Source organism: Lissotriton helveticus, chromosome 5_1 (genome assembly GCF_964261635.1).
Source record: "Lissotriton helveticus chromosome 5_1, aLisHel1.1, whole genome shotgun sequence".
Classification (NCBI taxonomy): Eukaryota; Metazoa; Chordata; class Amphibia; order Caudata; family Salamandridae; genus Lissotriton; species Lissotriton helveticus.
In genome coordinates, this window is record NC_136065.1 from 1,120,096,656 (window position 1) to 1,120,118,081 (window position 21,426).

General features: G+C 41.5%; 1 protein-coding gene across 1 annotated transcript in view; it reads right to left on the minus strand.

The window, feature by feature from the left end:
- Positions 1-2,164: 2,164 nt before the first annotated feature.
- LOC144752597 (uncharacterized) overlaps positions 2,165-21,426 on the minus strand; it is a 42,470-nt gene continuing 23,208 nt past the window's right edge. Inside the window, exon 3 of the mRNA XM_078640478.1 lies at positions 2,165-2,308. Within this exon, the coding sequence (XP_078496604.1) occupies positions 2,165-2,308 (144 nt within the window). The remainder of the gene's footprint in view (positions 2,309-21,426) is intronic.

Here is a 21,426-nt window from a genome sequence, read left to right on the forward strand (position 1 = left end):
CGCGACGGTATGGAGGTAAAACCATTGAACTCATAATCAGGCCCTTGGTGCTATTTTCTTAGCACAAAATGCATCCTCTGCCCATTTTGGATGCGAAGCTGCATTTGCAATGAGAAAATTGTGCTAATTGATGGACTACACTTCTCACACAATTGTGCATAATTACGAGTAATTACGGTAGAAAGAATTACGCCAGTTACTCCCTCCCCACAAATTATGAGAAATTATGTTTTCATTGTGAAATGTGTTTCTTTGAATTTTAAGTAAAAGTTATCTTTGAACATATATTGTGGTATTCATTTAAGTAATTGTAACTTTCATTTCTTTAATTGATATTTGCACCATAATGGGCATCAGTGTCATCCCGTCTTTATGTTTTATGTAGTTTGATTCACTAGACATAGGCAGAAACCTTTTTAAGACATGGAAAAAGTGGAAACGTGCCCATCATCAGTGGATTTATTTTCTCTCCATTTGAACTCTGTCTATCCTATTTCTCTATCTAAACTTCGGTCCCTCTGTGTCTTCCTCTAACTTTGACTCTGTCTTTCCATTTTACAGGTTTTTGGGGTCCCAATTAAGACATGTTTCAACTATTTTCGTGTGACCCTGTTAAAGTTTATAATATAATTTAGTATTTTTTTTCGCATCATGCTGACTTAAATTAGCAGTAAATGGATAATACAATTCTAATTTGTTCCATACAAATATGTCTTGCCAAGGGCCTCCAAAATATTTAACCAACACTGGGTACAGGCTCCTCTTACTACTCATTTGACATTCTTAAACTCTATCACCAGACACCGTTCCACATTGTTATCTGCTTTTCATTGTCAGACCTCTAGTATACATTTTCCAGCAGAATCAAAACAATAATGATAAGCAATTGATTGTTGTCAAGCTAGCCTACCTCCCCTGCAACAACTGAAAGGAAAATGCCTTGCCTTCAGATATGAAATTTGGTAAAAGACTTGAATTCCACATTGGCCGCTCCAAAATCCTAAAAAAATGAGTAAGATTTTTTATCTGTGTCTGCACTAAGCACACATCATCAGAAGCAATGCTCACTGTCCTCCTAAGAATTTAAAACAATGGCTGACAACCTGATCTCCACCATGATGTGAGCCACATCTTGACCTCTAGGAATCACAATGCTTTAATGATCTGCAACCAATTTAAAACAATATATCTTGGTTGTGGGCACTTCCTATTGATATAATGGTCTTAATCTTTCCAACATTTGCTCCTTTTTCAGGTCTCGCCTACGCAGCGCGCATGCGTGGCAAAGGCAAAAAGACCTATTGTGATCGCTTCTGCTTTTCAGCCAAACACATGCACACGTTCCATTGCCTTCAATGGCAACGCCTGCACGTGTGGCGATCCACTTGCGGGAGTGCGAGCCGCCATATGGTCGCATGCTCTCGCAAGTAAGTCACGCAGCCCCCCTCCTCCCCATTTCTGCCGCGAGGCGCACGCGCTTGTTTTTATATTGCAGAGTGCATGTGCACGCTGCTCATGTTTCCCTGTTTGCGCCCGTACACTCCGCTCAGTTTGTTCCACCCCCCTCCCTGGCCTCTCTCCTGCCCTGCTTCCATGTCTTTCCAGTACCCGCAAACCTTTGTTCCTTCAGATTTGCCACCAGTCTGGCTGCTTTCTTTTATTTTCCCAGTGACGGACATTCTGTTTGTTTAGTTCCCATTGCTGTCTCTTATTGGCTCTGCACTTAGTGTATGGATAATACATGCTGTGTCATAAATATGAATGGCTTGCTGGGCGTTGTAGTCCTACGTGATGCTCCCTGTTGTCTCACCCTGCAGCTTTGCTGTAGTTGTTCTAAACTTGTCTTAATAAGCATGTGTGTTTGCCTGCACCTTTAAATCAGAACAGCAGTGATTGGGGATGTTTATTGGTGTGTTTGCTGTGCCCTCTTTCCCCACCGTGCCTGCAGAGATGTGTAATCTTCCTATGGGGATCCCTGAGGGTAACAGTCGGTCACCACCCAGCCGGTAGTGATTTTTTCTAATCTGTATTAAGGTTCTCATGGCATGTTTCATATTTTAAACATCTCCTATTATGGCATGCTTATAGCAGGAATCGTTTTGTTGTTTTCTACAGGTGTGCTTTCGTATATTTAAACATAGTTTATTCATACGTTCATTTGCCTTTAGAAGGTTGAGTGGAAATCTCGTTCTAAAATTACACTGTTGAAGTTCACTTCAAAACGAACAATGATAATTAGTGATTTCTTCTGAAATGATTTGCCTACTTGGGTTCCGTTGACTGCTGGTGTTAAAGACTGAAAAAGGACCTAGGGGAATGGAAAAATTGGGGGACAACCCCTACATTTGGCAGAATCCTGATAACATATGTTTTCAAACAGTATTAATTGGCACCTTCTGGGACAATACTTGCAGATGCTTCAGTAGTGACGCTCCTACTTCACGCTTCCGGTTCCCGAAAGATGCTGTTCCTTCTGCGATAAAGAATTCCCGCTTTGTCCCAGTAGCGATGCTCTCTATTTAATGCTGTTGCTTAGTGCTTGTTAATCAGCTTGCTTCCAAAACATTCAGGAATAATCAAAATAAATATAACTACTAGTTTGATCTACTTAATTTTAATAATTAATTTGGCGAAATTAATTACTATCCATTTTCACAGTAATTTCAGCAGATTTCCAATATATATTCATCACAGATTTTAGCTTTCCTTTCCACAAAAAAAAAAAAATTCTGCACATTTTCATATATTTTGCAGAAACTTTGGGGTGCCACTCCTCATAAATATGGATAAACAGAGCATAAGGGCGTTTCCTTCCTTATATTATTGGTTATATTAACAGTCCTTTTTCTTTCACACCTGTAGGTCGTTTCAACTCATGTTTGTGGTACGATATGGCACATCTGTACAAAGCAAAATACCTGAGTGTGCTTAGTACACTACGCACTAAGCGCACCCATAAATGTCTGGTAATCTGATCATTATTAAAGCGCATGCAGTATACATGCATATCTAGGTCTGAGTAGCACTTAAACTCTTTAGGGGCCTGATCTTCAGAGCTGGCCTCGCTGCTGTGCTGCTGCATGCGGTGCTTCTGTGGGGGTGAGGGTCTCGAGTGCGGGAAGCTATTTGTCACCACTCACCTCATCTTTGGATGATTCCCAAACAGTAGTGACCAGCTGGCATTACCACGACCAACGCATAATTGTCTTACTAAATTCACTGTGACTAGGAACGCAGTAATTGCGGTAGAGGAGCCCAGCATAGCTGCAAGCGGTAGCACCTTCTTTGACTGCAATACTGTCACTGCGCTACATCATTTCCGATTTGAAAAAGGCACTATGTGCAGTGCTTCATTTGAGGTGCTGTTTACAGGTGTAGCCCATAGGCATTCATTTTTTGGGAACCGGCATGTATTTTTACCCATCAGAGTTTGACCCAGAGCAAGAGTAGTGGGGGAAGAGATGGTGCATAAGGGAAACGGCCACTACAACGTGGCTGTTTCCACGAAAACCGTAACCACGCATGCATTACAATGCATGCGTGGTTACCACGAAAGCCTTTACCACGCATACCTTTACTACGAGGTACGTAGTAAAGGCATGTGTGGTAAAGGTTACAATTTTAAAAAAGGGGGTTTGGGGGGTCTCCCCCCCAAAAAAAGAAACTCACCTGAAGTCACGTCGAGATGTGAAGGCATTCGGCGTCGTTTAAGAGGAAACAGAAAGAAACTTCTGCTTCCTCTTAACGACGTACAACGTCACCACGGAAGAATTAGAGGAAAAGGTAATGCGTTAAAATTTCATTCCGTTGTAACGCATGCGTGGTAAAGGCATGCGTTGCAAAGGAATACGTTGTAAGAACATACAACCGTGCATAAAGGCCAGAGCTGCTGATTTCGTAACTCAGGAATCTGAGGAACCGGCCGCGCTCAACATCCTTTGATCTTGGGCAAATCACTTAATATACACATGCTTACAAAATAATGTGATCTGGTGCTCATGTTAAGCGCGCTAATTCCAGTGTGTAAAGCTGCAGCTTTATAAAATTGCACTAAATAAACCAAAGGAAAAAATACCAGAGGAAGGGACCGCAGGGGTTGAAAAGCACAGTAGGGCTGAAATAAAGGGGCAGAGAGTAATGTGGTGGAAAAGCGAGACACGAGGTGGAATCAAGCCAATGCAGCCTTGACATTCTTTTGTTCAGGCTTCTGAGGAGTACCTTGTACACCACCAGCACGTAAAACAAATGTGTCTACTGCCTCACCCCGCTCATCTCGCAATCCCACTGCCGCCTCTCATCCCTCAAACTTCCTATTTCTGCTCTATACTGCCTGCTCACACATACTAAGCACAGTTTCATTCCCGTGCCCTTTCAACGTTTCTGTCCCTCAATCCCGCACTCTCCTCTTTCTTAGAGTGTCTTCTGCATAGACAGTCACTCCCTCTTTATGCATCTATTGTTTTCTCTCTCTCCCCTTCTTTCTCTCTTTCTCGCACACTCTTTCTGCTCCTCTGTCTCAAGTTCATTCACCACTTCCTGCACAAACTGCCTATCCCTCTCTATCTTCCTTTCTATCTATTCTGTGCAGCTCTCACCCCTATCTATTCACCATGCCACACAAATACATTCCACACTACGCAATTCCACCCCTCACAATTCCACAATTAACAACTCTAATACAACCCACTTAATTTCACAACTCATCCATCCACTACACTCCAAACCAAAACACACAAGTTAAAGACATTATCATTTACAACGCTAATAGCTCTAACTCTTCCAAATGCGAGACCTATTGCATTGCAAATGCTTGTTGATATAAGGTGGGAATAAACCACAAGCCACAATTTTAATCTTCTGAGCAACTCACCAGTCCCATTGATTTAGTCCACATTCAATATTCAAAATTCTTAGTATGCATGATTGTGTGTGTGTGTGTGGTGTTTGTGCGTTGTGAAGACAGGTCGCAGTAGTGTGTTTAGGTAAGTTCGAGAGAGTGTATCAAAAAACTAATACCACTGTTCGATTTGCCTCGGTCTGCTTAATAAACTTCCCTATTATCAAAGCACGCATGAAGTTAGAATAGTAATTACACACTTCATTACGGTCAATGGCTGGTCCTCATAATAATAGGTATGTAATGTTGTGTTTGTGTGTGTGTCATAGTAGAGTCACCTGGTCCACTGATGCAGTGAGAGCTTTCCCCACGTACTCATACCTGCCCATCCTCCCTCCATTTTCCAAATGGCTAAATCCGCCTTATTGTGATTGTTTTCACTGCCTCACAACTCTGCATAATACCATCATAACTATATGTGCATTACAAACAAAACACAACCGTGCCCGTTAAAATGTACACAAGGACCAAGGAAGATTGATTCAACTCGATTTCGTATATATTACAGTTAGAGGTACAGAGGATTTTTGCACTACACATATAGCAATATTAACCTATAAATTCCAACAAATCAGGTGATTTTAACAAGAAGACCCAATTTCAACCTGAGCAAAATGTCTTTTGTAGCCCATTTTCCACATATGCACCTGTTTAATTAAAGAAAACTCGGAAACTTGAAGTAAGAAAACTTTTTAAAAGGCCATGCTTGACACTTTGGAATCCATATACCAATAATGGCCTCTCCAATTAAAAGAAGAAATGAGCATTACTTTGTGACTGGCAAGTTTGATAGCTTCAAAGAGTATTTCTGATTGCTGAGCGCATGCTTTATAACATACATCACTTACTGTAGGAGAAAACTCATTCAATCAGTTTAAAGACTAGAGTTCAAATAGTTGAGTTAATTTTAGTGGTACTTTGTAAATGACCTTTTAGCTAATGTGGGAGGAAGGGGCTTAAAAACCAGGAAGCATAATATCTGCTTCAATTATTTGATTAAAAAGTTCCCTGATCTGAAACTGAAGATGCCGTAAGTACCTGTATGACATACTTAGAAATCTGCTGGAAAGATGACATTACAGCTGAAAACATCTTTAAATGAACTTGCGGTGAGATGTGCACCCGAAACAGGGAGCAATAAAATTTCCATCTTATGATTATGTTCCAACTTTTGCTCGTGTTCCTTGTTTTAATGCTCTTTCTGTTCTCTTTCAATTATAACCGGGAGAAGTCGTGGTGTTAATTTGCCTCGCAGTCAGAAGATCGGTTTTAATAGGGATTGTCCACTACACTTAAGATTGGGATCATGGCCAGGAAGAGTGAGCTTTGGGTAACTTGTAAGACAATGTAAAGTCATTGAGATTGTGAATGAAGGAGTAAAGGCACGCAGCTGTCCTTTGTGACGTGTTTACGATCACATTCATGAGAATCTCGTGCTGTTATTCATCCGGAGCTTTATTTATTCATTTTGTAGGAACAGGTGAAGTATGGGTCCGTTTTTATATACAATGATCAGCTACCTTCAACGGAGCACGAGGGTAGTATTGGAAAAGTGGAATATAGCAGAAATACATGTTGTTTATTGAACCTCTCCTTCCTCAGTCTCCACCCGCCCCCACCAGATACCGCTTCTAATAAACTATATCTGAAATTGATTTGTTTTATCATGCGGCTATGGACGTTTACAGGTTTACTGACAGGTTATGTACTGTGAAGATATTGTCAGTGATTTACTGTGCACAAAACATTTCAATGTTGATTACTAACTACCCAGAGGTTTATATTAAATTCGAGGAGAAAAATGTTGTGTATGTTATCAGGAAATCTAGAAGGGGGGTAATTAAATGTTTGACATTTCCTGGTGAATATAGAGGTTTAATAAGGATATGCTGTATTTATTATTCCCATTAAATTATTATTGCATTGCAACAGTATAACATTGTGGTATTTAATGTTTTATTGTTGACTTTTTTGACGTTTTATTTTAAAATTATACAAATCATTGATAGATAGATATATAGATATACAGAGATAGATAGATAGATAGATAGATAGATAGATAGATAGATAGATAGATAGATAGATAGATAGATAGATAGATAGATAGATAGATAGATAGATAGATAGATAGATAGATAGATAGATAGATAGATGCCCCCTCTGGTAGCTTTCAGTGATGCCCATAATAGTAATGTAATAGGTAAAGTAAGCCAAAAGCAGGCTGTGGAAGGGCCTCGTTGGTTGCACTTGTAGAACAGCACTTTGACATAACATGTGTATTTGTAAAGCACACATTCACAGTAGGGTATTTTGCCACTGAATAACATATGTTTGTTGTTACCCAAAAATACTTTTTTTATTGACCTCAGAAGGATGAAAGGCTGAGTGGGCCCGCCAGTATTTGAACCTGTGACCATGAAATCTAACACAGGCCCTTTCAAAGGACGCATTAGTCCACTAAGGCAACAGACCCAGCACTCTGTGTTTTTCAGTGGCTGAAAGTACTGACAATTGTCTCGCATTACAGTGTAAAGTGATGAAGCCTAAATAGATGACTGTGAAACTGAAAAATAAGAAACTTGAATGACATTCACTCAAGAAACTGTGGGCACACTTTGACCCATACCAATTGAGTCTGTTAGGCGAACACACTCCCTCATTATTGGGCCTAGTATCAATTCATGCTGTCAATTATATATACTGCATGTTTACCAATTGCAAGGGACTGGAACGTGCTTTATTTTCTCAGGAACTTTTATTAAAAGAACCATTTCTATTTTATGCTTCTTTCCTTAGTGATGCAAAACAGGTTGGCATTCAATAATAAGCCAGCCTATCAGTGTGACTAGTTCATCCATTCCTGTGTAAATTGGTATATGTTTTTACCATTCCTAAAAGAGGTAGTCCTAAGAGCTGAACACTACTGTAGGAATTGCACGAGGCAAACTGTGAGTAGTGTAAGCTTCTGCTGGACTATCTGAAATGTTCTACTTCGACCAGACTGGTTTATTTGTAGCGCAGCAACTATGAAGTTTGAACTGTTGAAGAGCAACAGCAAATATGAGCAATTAAACCTGAGTCAAGAATCAATGCTCGGGTGGGTGATAAAAGCAAGAGGCCCTAAATTTCCACCATGCATTGAATTTCTGCTTTTCCAAAATGATGTGTTTGCCTGATGTCAGTGATATCTTGCACCTTTTAATAATAATGGCACATTAATTTATACAGAGTACCTTTTTAGGTTTCGCCTTAGACAGTGCATGTCTGTTGCCAAACATATTGGGCTTAAAATCTACCCATTGCTTACCATTGGTTGGCTTCATTGTCTCTCTCTTTGTGTTTGCTTCTTAATCATTAAATGTGTGGTCTTTCTTTTCTCTCTTTGTGTTTGCCTCACCCCTGGGGCACGAGGCATTACTTGTTTCCTTCCACTGCTCATTTTTTCAGGTGCTACCTTTTACATTTGTTAAGCATTCTGCTAGAGGGCATGTGTTTTCCTGCTGTCTCCCTAGTACACTCCTCTCCCCCCTCCTCCAGACTCTGTGATCATCTGTCTCACCTGTGTGCTTCTCCACAACTTCTCCCACACTGCCTTCCTACCTGTGTGTTTTCTTCCCTCTAGCTCCAAGTTGCTCTCTCGTGCCTTTTTAATAGCCCCACTCATGCCCCTGTGTTGCTTCCCCCCACCCAAGCTTCCTCTGTTGCTTTTGCCCAAGGTTGCTCCTGCCCCATGTTGCCTCTGCCATGTGTCACCTCTGCATCTGCTCTAAAAACCCACCCATGCCTTCCTGCAACTTCTACCATTAGTCACCCATGTTGCTTCCGCTCCCACCACCACTAAAAAAAAAACTCTTTCACATGATTGTTTCTTTTTCTGGTTACTGGTCCATCTCAGAATCTTTAACTCAAAAGAAAAAAGTGTTGTCCATGTAATTTTCTAGGCAACCACATCAGGGAAGCTGCGCTGCATGGCCAAAACCATTGGTAAAGCCAATAGGTCCAAAAGGCGGGACCTGTTGGCTTGAAGAATTCTTGTTGTGATACGCTGTGGTTGATAGTGTACCACGGTTGTTCCCTTGCAGCCTTTCTTGTGTGATAGTGATTGAGTGCATATTGACTGTTTATTATACCTATTATGTTGACGCTAATACTCATAAAATGTCAGTATCCAATCTTTGGGCTCCCTACGATGAGTGGTTCAAACATCATTGAGTACTAGAGTACTGAGTCAATGATGGTATGATTATGCCCATGTTATTACTGATGCAATGTGTGAGCTTAGCCCGTAAAAGACATTATGTTAATCAAGAATTTGTTTGGATGCATTCTTGCCGGATATCAATAAAATAAAGAAATGTGGATCTGAAGGTCAAATGAAGAGTAAAAAATAGTATTGACTAAAATTGCCTCATTTAAGACTGTACAATTCTCACCGGTGTTGTTTAAAAAAAGATCAATTGGGTCAAAAGGGATAATAGGCTTTTGGATCACGTGACTGCGTGGCTGCCAGCTGCTGAGCCCCGGGATGTTTCACTTTCCAGCACGTGACATCAGTTTAAATGTCCTGGACCTGACCACCATTACCTGATCCCCAATTGTTCGCTGTTTGCTGCGTTCCCTTGAGGCATGCGTATCTCTCGTGTTTTTAAAGAAAAGCGAAAGGGTTGTCAGCAGAGCTTTGACAAGGGAACATTGGAGCTAAAAGAGCTTACGGAGTTTTACAGAAAGGTCACTGTGATGTTTTTCATCAACAGGGAGATCAAATATGCACCTACGGGCCCTATTTGACTTGCCAGTCACCACATGAAACTGGCATTTCTATGTTAAAGGGTAGCGCTGGATGTCATTCAAATACCATCATTTACAAAAGGATAGACGGATAATTTACAATTAAAGGACAGGCTTCAACCATGCGTAAAACACTTGCATCCAAAATCTCTAAAGGAAATCGTGCAAATTAAAGCATAAATCGTGATGCAATGATGAGAGAGAGAGAGAGAGAAAGAGAGAGAAAAAGGAGAGAGAGAAAGAGAGGGAGAGAGGTGTATGTTTCCTTGTTTAATGTGCTTTCAGTAACCGTAGTTTTTGTGGAACATAGGTACAAGGCTCATAAGCTTTTAGATATTAAAAATGACCACTCACTTCATAAATGCATTACAAATATGTGTAAAAGATTGACACATGGGCATCTTTGTGTCTCGGGCAGGGACTAACCAGCCTAAGCAAAACTCCAACTTGTAGTGAGCCATTAGAGTGTTTATTGTAAATGACTGGAACATTCAAAGACATTTCAAGCCATGGGAGAGGTGCAGCTTTGATAGCAAAAAGCATTTCTATTCCCTGTATTCTTGTGGAAGCCTTTCCGTGTTCGTCTCCAATTTTCACAGATTTTGATGCATTTAGAAAACAGAATTTATGGGCTGGCTTGATGAAATTGGGTTCACTCCGAAGCACCGCTGGTCTTGCCTTGGGACCACTCACGCATATATGCTTTGAAAAAGATTTGGGATGAGTAAATAGCTCCATGTGCAAGGGATTCAAAGAGTCAGTTCTTATAAATCTAGTCTCAAGAAAGAAAGAACATTTCAGGGTTTTCTGAAAATAAAACGATTAGATTGTTTATTCAATTTGTGAGTGCAGTGCATGTATAGACCACTTGCACAGAAGCCTGGTACATTTTCCTGAGGTGGATTTGATTGGTACATAAAATGTGGTGCTTGAGAAAGGGGTTCTCCGAGGGTAAACATTGGCAGACATGACATGCTGACAAATATAGCACGTCTTGTTCTTTTGAATCAGTGCAGCATTTACTCATGTACAATTATACAACTCATGGTACTCAATTTATGGTCATTGAAAGGATGAAGAGCTAAGATGGGCTATCTGATTTTGAAACCAGTGGCTGCAGGCTGCCCACAGATCTCTTTACATGGGAGTGTCCAACCAGAACGTAAGTCTGTCCATAGGACGACTAATTGGCAATATTTTTCGAATTTTTTCTTAAAGTATCACGAGCAAGTGAAATTCTTGAAAAACAAACACAACATGTTTAATTTGTTCCTGCTGTGTACAGGTGTGGCTGTGGAGTTCAGCATCTTCGTGCACGTCGGACAACGTATTTTGCATGCACCAGGCAATAGGACATTACTTCAGTTCGTCCTGGGGCTTCAGAGAAAGATAAGTGCAATGTCTTTCTGAATAAAAATGCACAAACGGATAGGCTCATCGGTGTGAACAAAATTGAGCATGAGGTATTTTGCAAAACTACAAAGATGGGCACTGCCCCGGAGCTCGGGACTCAAAACTCAGAAGGATGTGCCCCACCACACGACAGTGGTGGCTGGCACGGATAGGAGTGGTGGGAAGGGTGAGGATTCAGGGGGAAGCGAGTGTAAAAAAGAAAAAACGTATCTACTTGCCGCTTCCTCGCCGTGTCTCTCCTCGTAGACCCTCGCTCCAGCCGGAACAGGAAGCACATCCTGGCTCCCATAGCCAATCAAAAACTACAATGCAATGTTGTGATTGGTCTGAGCGTCATGGTTCAGCACTCAGTCAGGCAGTGGGAGCGGGACATGTTCTCCAGCCAGCCTGCAATACATCCTGGGTGAAGAACATGCAAAGTCCGCATGAATGTTTGGTGGCTCGAGACGGCTGGCCAAACATTCATGGGCACTTACAAAGTGTGTTCACCACTCCCCCTGCTCCTGTCAACGCAGCATCCCTGCCTCGCCCTGCAAAACAACTGCAGCAATAGCAAATCAGATAATAATAAAGTTGAGTTATTATCATTTTATTTTGCCTTTATTTCACAGCTAAAAAGCAGTGGAGTGATGCTCCTCGACCTTAGCAGAGGACCCGCCACTGCCACACGACCCTTTAAAATGCCAGACTCCGAGGATACATTGACCTTCTGACCTCAAGCATCTACCAGGGACATAGGTGGACACCAACTATGGCAACAACAGTTGACCAGTGCCACAGGAGGACCACTGGACCATGCCCAGCCTTCTGGATTGCTTTGGTTCTTTGTCACATAGTAGAATTGCGTATTATGGAAAATGGTTGTTATAATAGCAGTCCTGAGCGTTTTAAAAAATTGTCACTTCTCTGGTCTAAGTACTTTCATCATCGATGTGGGTTCTAGAAACATATGCCAGTGTGTGTAAGAATCCGCCCTGAAGGCCGAATCATGCCTTTTCTACCCTTCAGCAGCTTCCCAGCATCTCAGTGTATCACTGGATGTTCCTCGTAAGTGGCAGAAAAATGTTTGCACTGTGATTTGGGTTGTAGCAAAAATATATGAAAAGTAGGTTGTAAGAATTTGTGGAAAGTGCTTAATTTTCTTACAGTCAGTAATAGAGACATTCCTGATGTAGACTCAGTCATTCAAAATCAGTGGCAGCAACACATTCACCTTTCTGTATTTCTCATGATCATGTTTATTGAATAATGGTACACATTCACATTTTCTACTCACCATGTCATTATGGTTGTTTTGCATATTGCAGGCTATTTCTCCGGCCACCAGTTTAAGGGAATCAGAACCTCCACTTGAAGGTGTAAGAAGAATTCTGATAATAAAAGTAACTTGAGGCAACTTTGCAAAAGCAAAAAGAATTTAGTCGTTCAGGAAGTAGTAATGCAGAAGTACTTTCTTTAGGTATTCTCACATGCCTTTGTGAACTATCCACAAAACATCTAACTGAGCATTAGGAAAATTGCATGCAGGATATGTTCCTTTCTATTTCAACTAAATGGATATGAATATTCTTTCAACATTTCCATTTTATCTTCATTTTATGTGAATCAGAATTCTGGTAGATGATGAAAAACGACATCAGCATACTGCCAGCCTTTCACACCAATAACATAAGGACATTTTTGTGCATTTTCTGGTCACAAACTATCTCCAACCAGGAACTGCTAACCAGATGCAAGTAAGAGAGCATGTACACCATCATTCATTATAAGAGAAGAATGGGGATGTATAGCAGGCCCGGACTGGCCATTGCGGGCACCGGGCAATCCCCCGGTGTGCCGCAAGGGTGGGGGCCGGTTTTGGGCCTCTGGGGATCGTTTTTGTTACAGGGCCGTTTTTGCAGCCTTGCTGCAAAAACGTCCCTGTAACAAAATCGGTTGAAAACTGGCTCTGGCAACGAGCGCGGTCGCACCCACAACCCCCCTGGGGGGTGTCGGTGGGGCCAACTGAGCACTTTGCCAGGGCCGGTTTTGGTTCTCAGTCCGGCCCTGATGTATAGGGCACACCATCAGATGAGAACAAGACTCCATCACAAGAAAAGCTCTCCCCTGAACTCCAGAAGGCAAATAGAAGTGAGGCAGGCCAAATAACATTGTGGAGTGAACTGTGGAAATAGAAATGAAGACCCTGAACCACAGCTGGGGCACCGCAAAGAAAGTTGCCCAAGACAGACAGAAGTTGAGGTTGCTCAGTGCTGCACTACATGCCAGTCGGCATAACAGGCAGTAAGTTAACACTTCCATTTCAGATGAGATAGAGGCAATTCACAAACTGATGTAACAGTATGTGAAAGAGTATTACATGAGGACTCTTTTACATAATCTTACAAACGATTGTGAATTGGCTGCCTGTATTTTTATATAATACTTTGTACTACATTTCTGTCATGCATAAACTCTATAAAAAGTATTATTAACACCAGCTATAGGTACAGATGACCAGGTCCAAAGAATTCTTTATGGGGCCTGCAATGGAGTTTTTAGACCCTTTAGAAATGAAAAGGTCTGCCGGTAAATCCACAGGCCTGGTATTATTCTCACTGGAACTCCTGCTGTTAAAAACAGCCTGAATCTCATTGGGAAAGCACTAAGAAAAATGAGGAATTACTGTGTGGAATTTGGCCTGGAAAAACAAGTTCCTCATTAATCTCCAAGTAGTTCTACCTGTAATCCCCATTAATACTCTTCCACCAAGTTACGGTTGTCCCACTGCCAGTAACTTCTCTGGGTGAACTAAATCAAGCCTGTGGCAGGGATCTTGGCATATTTCCTAAATATGTTGCCTGATGTTGTTGATGTGGTGTTAAATGTCACCTTTTAAATATTATTTAGCTTGCTTTCCTCAGTCTCTGTGGTTTTCCTTCTTTAGATCTCATTCACAAAGCTATTGGTGAAAAATATATTATCGATGAGAAATATCTAATTTACGAAAATAAAAGACTTGCACTTCGCAAAAGTCATTTTTGCACTTGTAAAAGAATCGAGGATTTGGTGAGAGTAAATCTCTTTATAAGGAAGGAGAAGGTGCTTAATAGAGCGGGAGTGCCCTGCATTTTTATGAACATTCACAAATAAACACAGTTCTGAAAATTCACAAACTCCTTGCGAGCCCTACCATCTTGTACAACTCATGACAAGGAGAGGGGTAAATCCCTATTTATGGTTAAAAAGGAAACAGAATACCCCCAACATTGTTGGCGGTTGGGACAAAGTTGTTCTCCACTGGAAAAATACCTTGTGCAGGAAAACAAGACAAATGGCAGCAACTGGATTTAAACATGCTTTTTTTTCTTAAGTGAAAAAAACATGTTGATTGAGAAAAAATAATTTTCAAAACGTTTTTATTGTTGTGCCTGGAAAACTGCGGCTGAGACCGATTCCCTGGAATTAACTGGAAACGATTTGAAATGTCCAAACATTTGCTTATCTAAACCTTTGAAGGACAGGAACATCGGAGGTGTAGATTTACTACTTTTTCTAATGCTCAGATGCCGTGATTTGCCAAGATTTTGATGTGACTTACTCCTGTAGTACTACTAGCCTTTGCCTGAATTTTACTGTCGGAAATCAGGAGTAAGTCGAAAGTGCTACAAGATCAATTGACACGTATTCACAACAAAGTCTTTGTGAATTGGGCTGTGCTTAATTTGTTAAGACAGTTGCAGTTGGTGGGCACTGGCAATCATTTTTGGAGAATGGGGCTTATTGTTCATCATCAGACTCTAACACAGAGCAAAACAGTGTAAGGCAGAAAATATGGAAAGAAGGAGGGGGAGAAGGATGGGACCGCCGTGACACAGTGAGAAATCATGGAACTAAAACAGCCTGCAGGATTTAGACTAAAGGGACAGTGGCCTAACAAAACCTGAAAGATATGCTGAAGGGGCCCCTCACACTCATATCAGTAGGGGCCGCCTCCAGTACGAGTAAGCGTGCCTCCCTCACCACACTGCGGGGGCCTTTGTTACGCCCCTGTAAAGAGCTGGAAGTGTAGGGTGGTGGAAGAAAGAGACATGAAGAGTAATAACAAGGTATTGGGCAGCCCCAACTTTTGGCAGTGGGGCCCTAAGAAGACCTTTGGGCTCCACCAATTATGATTTTTTTCCAATAAAGCACTGGAACTATACTCTACGTACCTATAGCTCAGGGTTTGTCTGTGTGCTCCAGATCCTTTGAAGAGAGAATTGTCATTCATATTCTTGGTTTATGATTTAGGAAGGTTTCCAGGCCCTGAAGTAGATTGGCCTAGCCTCAATATATCTGACAATGTGCTACCACACAGACAGTACACGTGTGCAGTCAAAACTTGAGACCAAGCCTTTTCCAGCACACCTGTGAGAACTAACCACGCAAAACCCTCCCGGAAAGCGGCCCAGAAGTTCAGGTTCACAAAATGGAAAGCACCAGAGACGTGGGCCAATGCCAGGGTTAGAACGGTGGGCCTGGCACGTTTTTCAACTGACATCTTTGCTTTTGATTACAATCTTGATTTTACCATGCGGTGTGCTTCCTGTCTGGCTCCAAGCACCGTTGTGCTGTTTCACGTATTCCTCGACTTAATGACAAAACGTTACGTTTATTATTGTTGTGTACTAAGCGATCATGTTTGACTAATGACCACAGATCGCTTTTAAAACAGTTAACAAATTAGTTAACAATGATTTAAAAGATTGCTTACTTTCTGCGTGTGTCTCATTGTTTTCTCACATAGACTACTTGCACCCACGGTTTTCATGATGAATAATGAATAAAAATGATCCATGTTGCAAATCATGTCTTTTTTTATTTTTTAGAAACTTGCCTTTTTTGGCTTGGCTTGTAAGTTTGTTTAGCAAACCCTTAGTTTGAGGCTCTTAGGCAGGGGGCGTGAGAGACGGATTCAAGCGCTGACGCCCGTTCGGCCTGTGACTGCAACCATTTGTAGGTTACACACCTGTGCCTGTCGCGCAGCGCATTAATTACTCGATACGACTGCGTCAGCCGTGGCCTGCCTATCCTCACACACTATAATTCAGCATGCCTCACAGGTTAGAGAAATAATCGTGTCTACACATTTGTATTCAGCCCATAGCTCAATACATTCTAACTAGTGTGTAAACAAACGTGTGCGTACTTTCTGGAAGCATCAAGGCTGCTGAAAACCGCTTGACTTGTGGTAATTAACGTCGGCTTTTATTGATAGTATCGACACTTTTTGTGTGTTCCCCTCAGAAGGTCTTGAAGCCCAGGACGGTAACCTTTGATTTCATATGTCAAAGGGAGCACTGGAGAGACACGTGCTCGATTCTCTGGCAGAGTCTTACAATTATCAAAACTTTCCTGTCAATGGGTGACCTTTTCTGTGCTTCGACCACTCCAGGCCTTGTGAGAACATCCGTAAGGGAGCCCAAGAGTGAATTATTGGATAGGAATACTCGTGGCTGGCTTTGATGTGAATGACACCTTGCCTGAGGGGTGTTAGTGAGCGAAATTTGTGATTTTGTTTGCAAAACATGCATACTTTTTTGCGAAATTATGTGTAATACATTTTGTTTGTAAAACTTGCCTCTGTTGAGGTGTACCTTGGAACGAAAAGTCAGGAGAGACACAGGCTGCAGAATGGTTCAAGGAGTGAATGTCTTGTTCGAAGATATGTCTCTCGCGAACTGTTTTCTACTTGAAGCAGTGAGATTTGAGCAAAAATTCAGCAAAAGACATAATTTTGCATTATCCGAAAGGACAAACATTTCGCACAATTTGTGCTACGCAAAATTTAGGAAAATACATAAGATTACTCTCTGGCAGAATACAAATTTCGCAAGGGCCTAGTGGCGGTCAGCGCTGGTCCAGAAGTGCAAAATTATCAAAATATGCACCTCCAATAAGTATACATGTGATTTATCTAAACAGAAATGAGTGCACATGTGATTCGTCTAAATGGGAATCAATTATGTGGTCAACACTTCCCGAATATTAGGCTAGAGTTAAATTTCCATTTTGGTAATTTCAGATTACTCTTGCTGTAAGAAATTCCTGAAGTTACACTAAAAGGCATATCACGTAATTATGCATCATTCACAACAAAAAAATTAGTGCACAGGAGCAACATGAAAGACTAGACCGCGAGCAACTACTAGTTGCAGTGCTTGTGGTTTTTGCAATATGTTTTAGCATGCAATGTGTCCTTGCATCTAAAATTGATGTAAGGACGCAATCCGTGATAAAATGTAGGGCCAAATGCCGGTTTTACGCTCAAAATCATTATGAAGAATTTCACATAAATGTTCTGAAATGTCACAGTGGGGCATTTTTATAAATAAATAAAACGAATTTCGTTGTGTGCACTGCATCACCAAATGTGATGCAGTGCGCGCAACGAAATTCGTTTTATTTATTTAAATGTTTACTTACCTGTTAAAGTCCGTAATCCATACATTACTACCCCCCGACCCTGCCCCTCCCCCTCCCCACGTCACCGCCCTGCAGTTACACCTACTACCGGCCATGGCTGTTTGCCAAGGATGAGCAATTGTGGACCGAAGTGAAACATCCCAGAGTTAGGGTTACTAATTAGAGATAGAAATGCAGTGAGCCCAACACATGCAACTGTCAAAATAAAGTGTGCTAGTTATTATGGGTTACAATTTTGGCTAGGCTAAAGCAGCCTTCCATCATTCCATAGGCCACTAATTCGTGGATCATAACTTGGGCCTGAGAGCGGTCATCTACAGTGCTTGGAAAGAGCATAAGTGAGGTATGTAACTCTGTATAAAGCACACAATATTAATATCATTTCAATTTGCAAATTCTGACATGAACTTTTGTTCTACAAATGCAATAAGAGTAAGCATATGTTTTCCTATTTGAAAAACATTTATTAGCATTCATAAAGCAATACGGCCCGGAAATCTCAGCCGTGCGTTACAATATAAACAACTGGACTGCAGGACCATAGTATAAGAGATTGAAAAATATAAGCCAGTGCCTTCCTTGTGCGTCTAGGACATTTATTTAATTAATTAATTTATTTTAAAAGTTTTGGATAGTGCGAACAAGAACCCGAGAGGTATCAGACCGCTTCACAGTAATAGGAGAGGAGAACAAGGTAAAAGGGAACATTGCTGTAGTAGAGGATAACATAATAAAATGATAAAAATGTACAAGGATGTGCACGATAATTTCTTGGTACAATAAGGTAGACAATCCTGGATAATACAGTGCTTGAAGAAAACAAATGACCAATGGTTATTTACGACAGGAACCTGTCCATTAGGAGTGTTTTTACTTCATGTTTGAAAGCAGCTGTGTGACGATTTCTGCTGATTTCCGGAGGGAGCGAGTGCCAGATCTTCGGTGTCCAACCTGAGAAGTCTCGAAGTCTTGTTCTCTTTTTGTGAAAAGAGTAGGTTTCAGTAATAAAGCATTTTCACTTCTGGATGCTCTGCCTCCCCCGATAATTCTAGTTTTTGAGCCAAGTAGCCAGGGGTTTTGAAGTGGAGAGCTTTGTACGTTAGACAGGCAATCTTTAGTTGAATTCTTGCTTCATAGTGTAACCACTTTAGAGATCTTAGAACTGGGGAGATGTGTTCAGTTCTTTTTGGGTCAGTAATCAGTCAGGCAGCTGCATTCAATGAAGCCTCCACGGGGCCAAAGTATGTTTGGGGAGGCCACATAACGTTGCGCTACCATAGTCTAGTCTTGGCAGGACAAGCACTTAAACCACCATCTTGAGGTACTCTTGAGGGAGTAATGGTTTTAGATTTCTAAGAAGCCTCATTTTGTAGTTGGCGCCCTTACACATCATACTAATGTTTTGTTCATGTTCAGGTGTGCGTCTAGGGTGATTCCGAGAGATTTAGCTGAATCGATGATAATAGGGGAGCAGTTGAAGGTAGTGAGGTGCTTCATCCAGAGGTCAATATTGGGGGGGTATTTAGGAGCGGATATGAGAAAGAATTCAGTTTTGGTGGTGTTTAGTAAGAGATGGTTCTCAGTTAGCCAGTTTTGGGTAATCCTCAGGGAGGAGTTGAGTGAGATGAGGTCTTCATAAAAGTTGATTTTCAGTTAAAGTTATGTATCATCCACGTACATATGAAAAAGAATGTTCATGGATTAAAGAGCGCTCGCTAGTGGTTCCAGAAAAATATTGAAGAGTATGGGAGAGAGTGGCAACCCTTACTGGACCCCCATAGAGACTGTGGATGTTTGGGATAGCGTATGGTTCACTTTAACTCTTAGGGATCTATGGTGAAGGAAGGAAGCAAACCGTTGCAGTCCTGACCTGAAAGGCCCATCCTGTGTTCCAGAATGGCTAAGAGGATATCGTGATTAATCGCGTCAAATGCAAAGGAAAGATCAAGGAGGATTAGTAGGCAGGATTCGTTATGGTCTAACAATTATAGGATGTCTTCCATGATGTGAAGGAGCGCGGATTCAGTACTATGTCTGCTCCTAACCCACGATTGATGTTGATCCAAAAGATTGAAAGTCTCAATGTGCGAGCAGAGTTGCGATTGGATGCATTTTTCAAGGCGCTTGGCCCGAGTAGGGATGTTGGAGATGGGACGAAAGTTGTCGAGGTCAGATCTATCCGCATCAGGTATTTTGAGAATGGGTTAGACCTGAGCTGCTTTTAAACATTCTGGGATCTTACCTTGAGATAGGGAGGTGTTGACAATCTTTGTCCAAAGGGGGATAAGGGCACCCTTGATTTCTTTGAAGAAAGACGAGGGTAAAGGATTGCTGAAATGATTAGAGGGGTTAATGTTCAACCAAGTTTTGTAGATGTCGTTTTCACTGAGGGGGAAAAGGAGCTCCAGGTGGCCATGCTCTTGATGCTAAAACTATGTGGCTTTAGACTCTCCGAGAGGGCAGGAACAGTTGCACTCGCAGATGGTGTAAGTAGGGCCCTCTTAGATTCGAGCTCACGACTGAAGAACTTTGTTTTTTCCGTAATAGAAGATAGCCAGATCATTGCAGGAGGGTGAGGTGACTGTTGATTCGAAATGCTTGGGTGCTATAGCTGATTGCTGTTTGACAATTTCAAAAAGGTTTTTGGGACGATTTGAGGCTTGAGTGAGTTGGACTCTGATGTAATCGCCTTTCTCGTCTTGATTTTTTAATTGTAAGAACTCCTAACCGATCTAAGGAATTTTAGATGATAGATGGAGGGTTTGGCTTTCCATAGATGTTCAGCAGCCCTTAGGTTGCGGCGTTCAGAGTTTAGGTTGCTGTTGAACCATGGTTTAAGATTTTGGCGGAGCATTTTTTTGCTGTAGAGTAGCTATTGAGTCCATGATACCAGAGATAGTAGAGTTATAGAAATTAGTGAGATCATGTACATCAGTCACGTCAGTTTGGGAGGACAAGGCATTTTTACAGTCGATAGCTAAATGGTCCGTGTTAATATTTCTGAGGTCTCTTTTCAACTGTTTAATTTTCTTTGTTTGGGCCATTTTCCGTATCACCTCCCTGTTGATAAAGAAGAAGATGCTGTAATAGTCGGACCAATCACACGGTGGAATGTCCTCCAATGTGATGACATTGACTTTTGAGATTATGAGGTCCAGAAACTCTCCTTTGTTATGAGTTGGCCAATTACAGAATTGGATAAAGTCCAGGTCAGATAAGAAGGCGTTAAGGCAGATCACCGCTTGGTCATTGGGTTTGGACCAGTGAAGGTTGAAATCACCAAGGTATATTTGGGATAGTGATGGGTCATCATTGAAAATATAATTTCCATTAGGTGTTCAGTGAAAAGGAAGTTATTGCCAGGAGGGTGGTATAAAGTGTGAAGTTTGCAGACCGAGATGTGGTTACTAGATATGTTGAGACAAAGGTATTTAAACTAAAGGTGAGGAGTGGGTCTCCATGTGGGAGACAGATAGTGTGTTCCAGTATATGCAAACTAGTCCACTGCCCAGTTTCATGTTTCTGTCAAGATGGATTATGTCGTGACTAGGGGGCACTAGGAGATCTCGAATGGGGGTGGAGGAAGTATTTAGTCATGTGTCCGTGAGGATGATAATATCTAGCTCATTGTTTAGTATGAGATCGAAGATATCTGAGGCATGTTTGTTAGCTGATTTACAACGTAGTAATGCACATTTCAGTCTTATGGGCATGTGTGATGTAGGAGTCTGGGCGATTTTCACTTGCTTGAGGTTGTAGCTATTTACGAATCTGTGTTTGTTTGAGGGTTCCCTGTGTGGGTTGGAAAGAATGGCTTGAATTTGGGCCATAGGGACCTTGTCCATTTCTTGAGTGGTTGAGTAAGAGAATAGTAGTTCCTC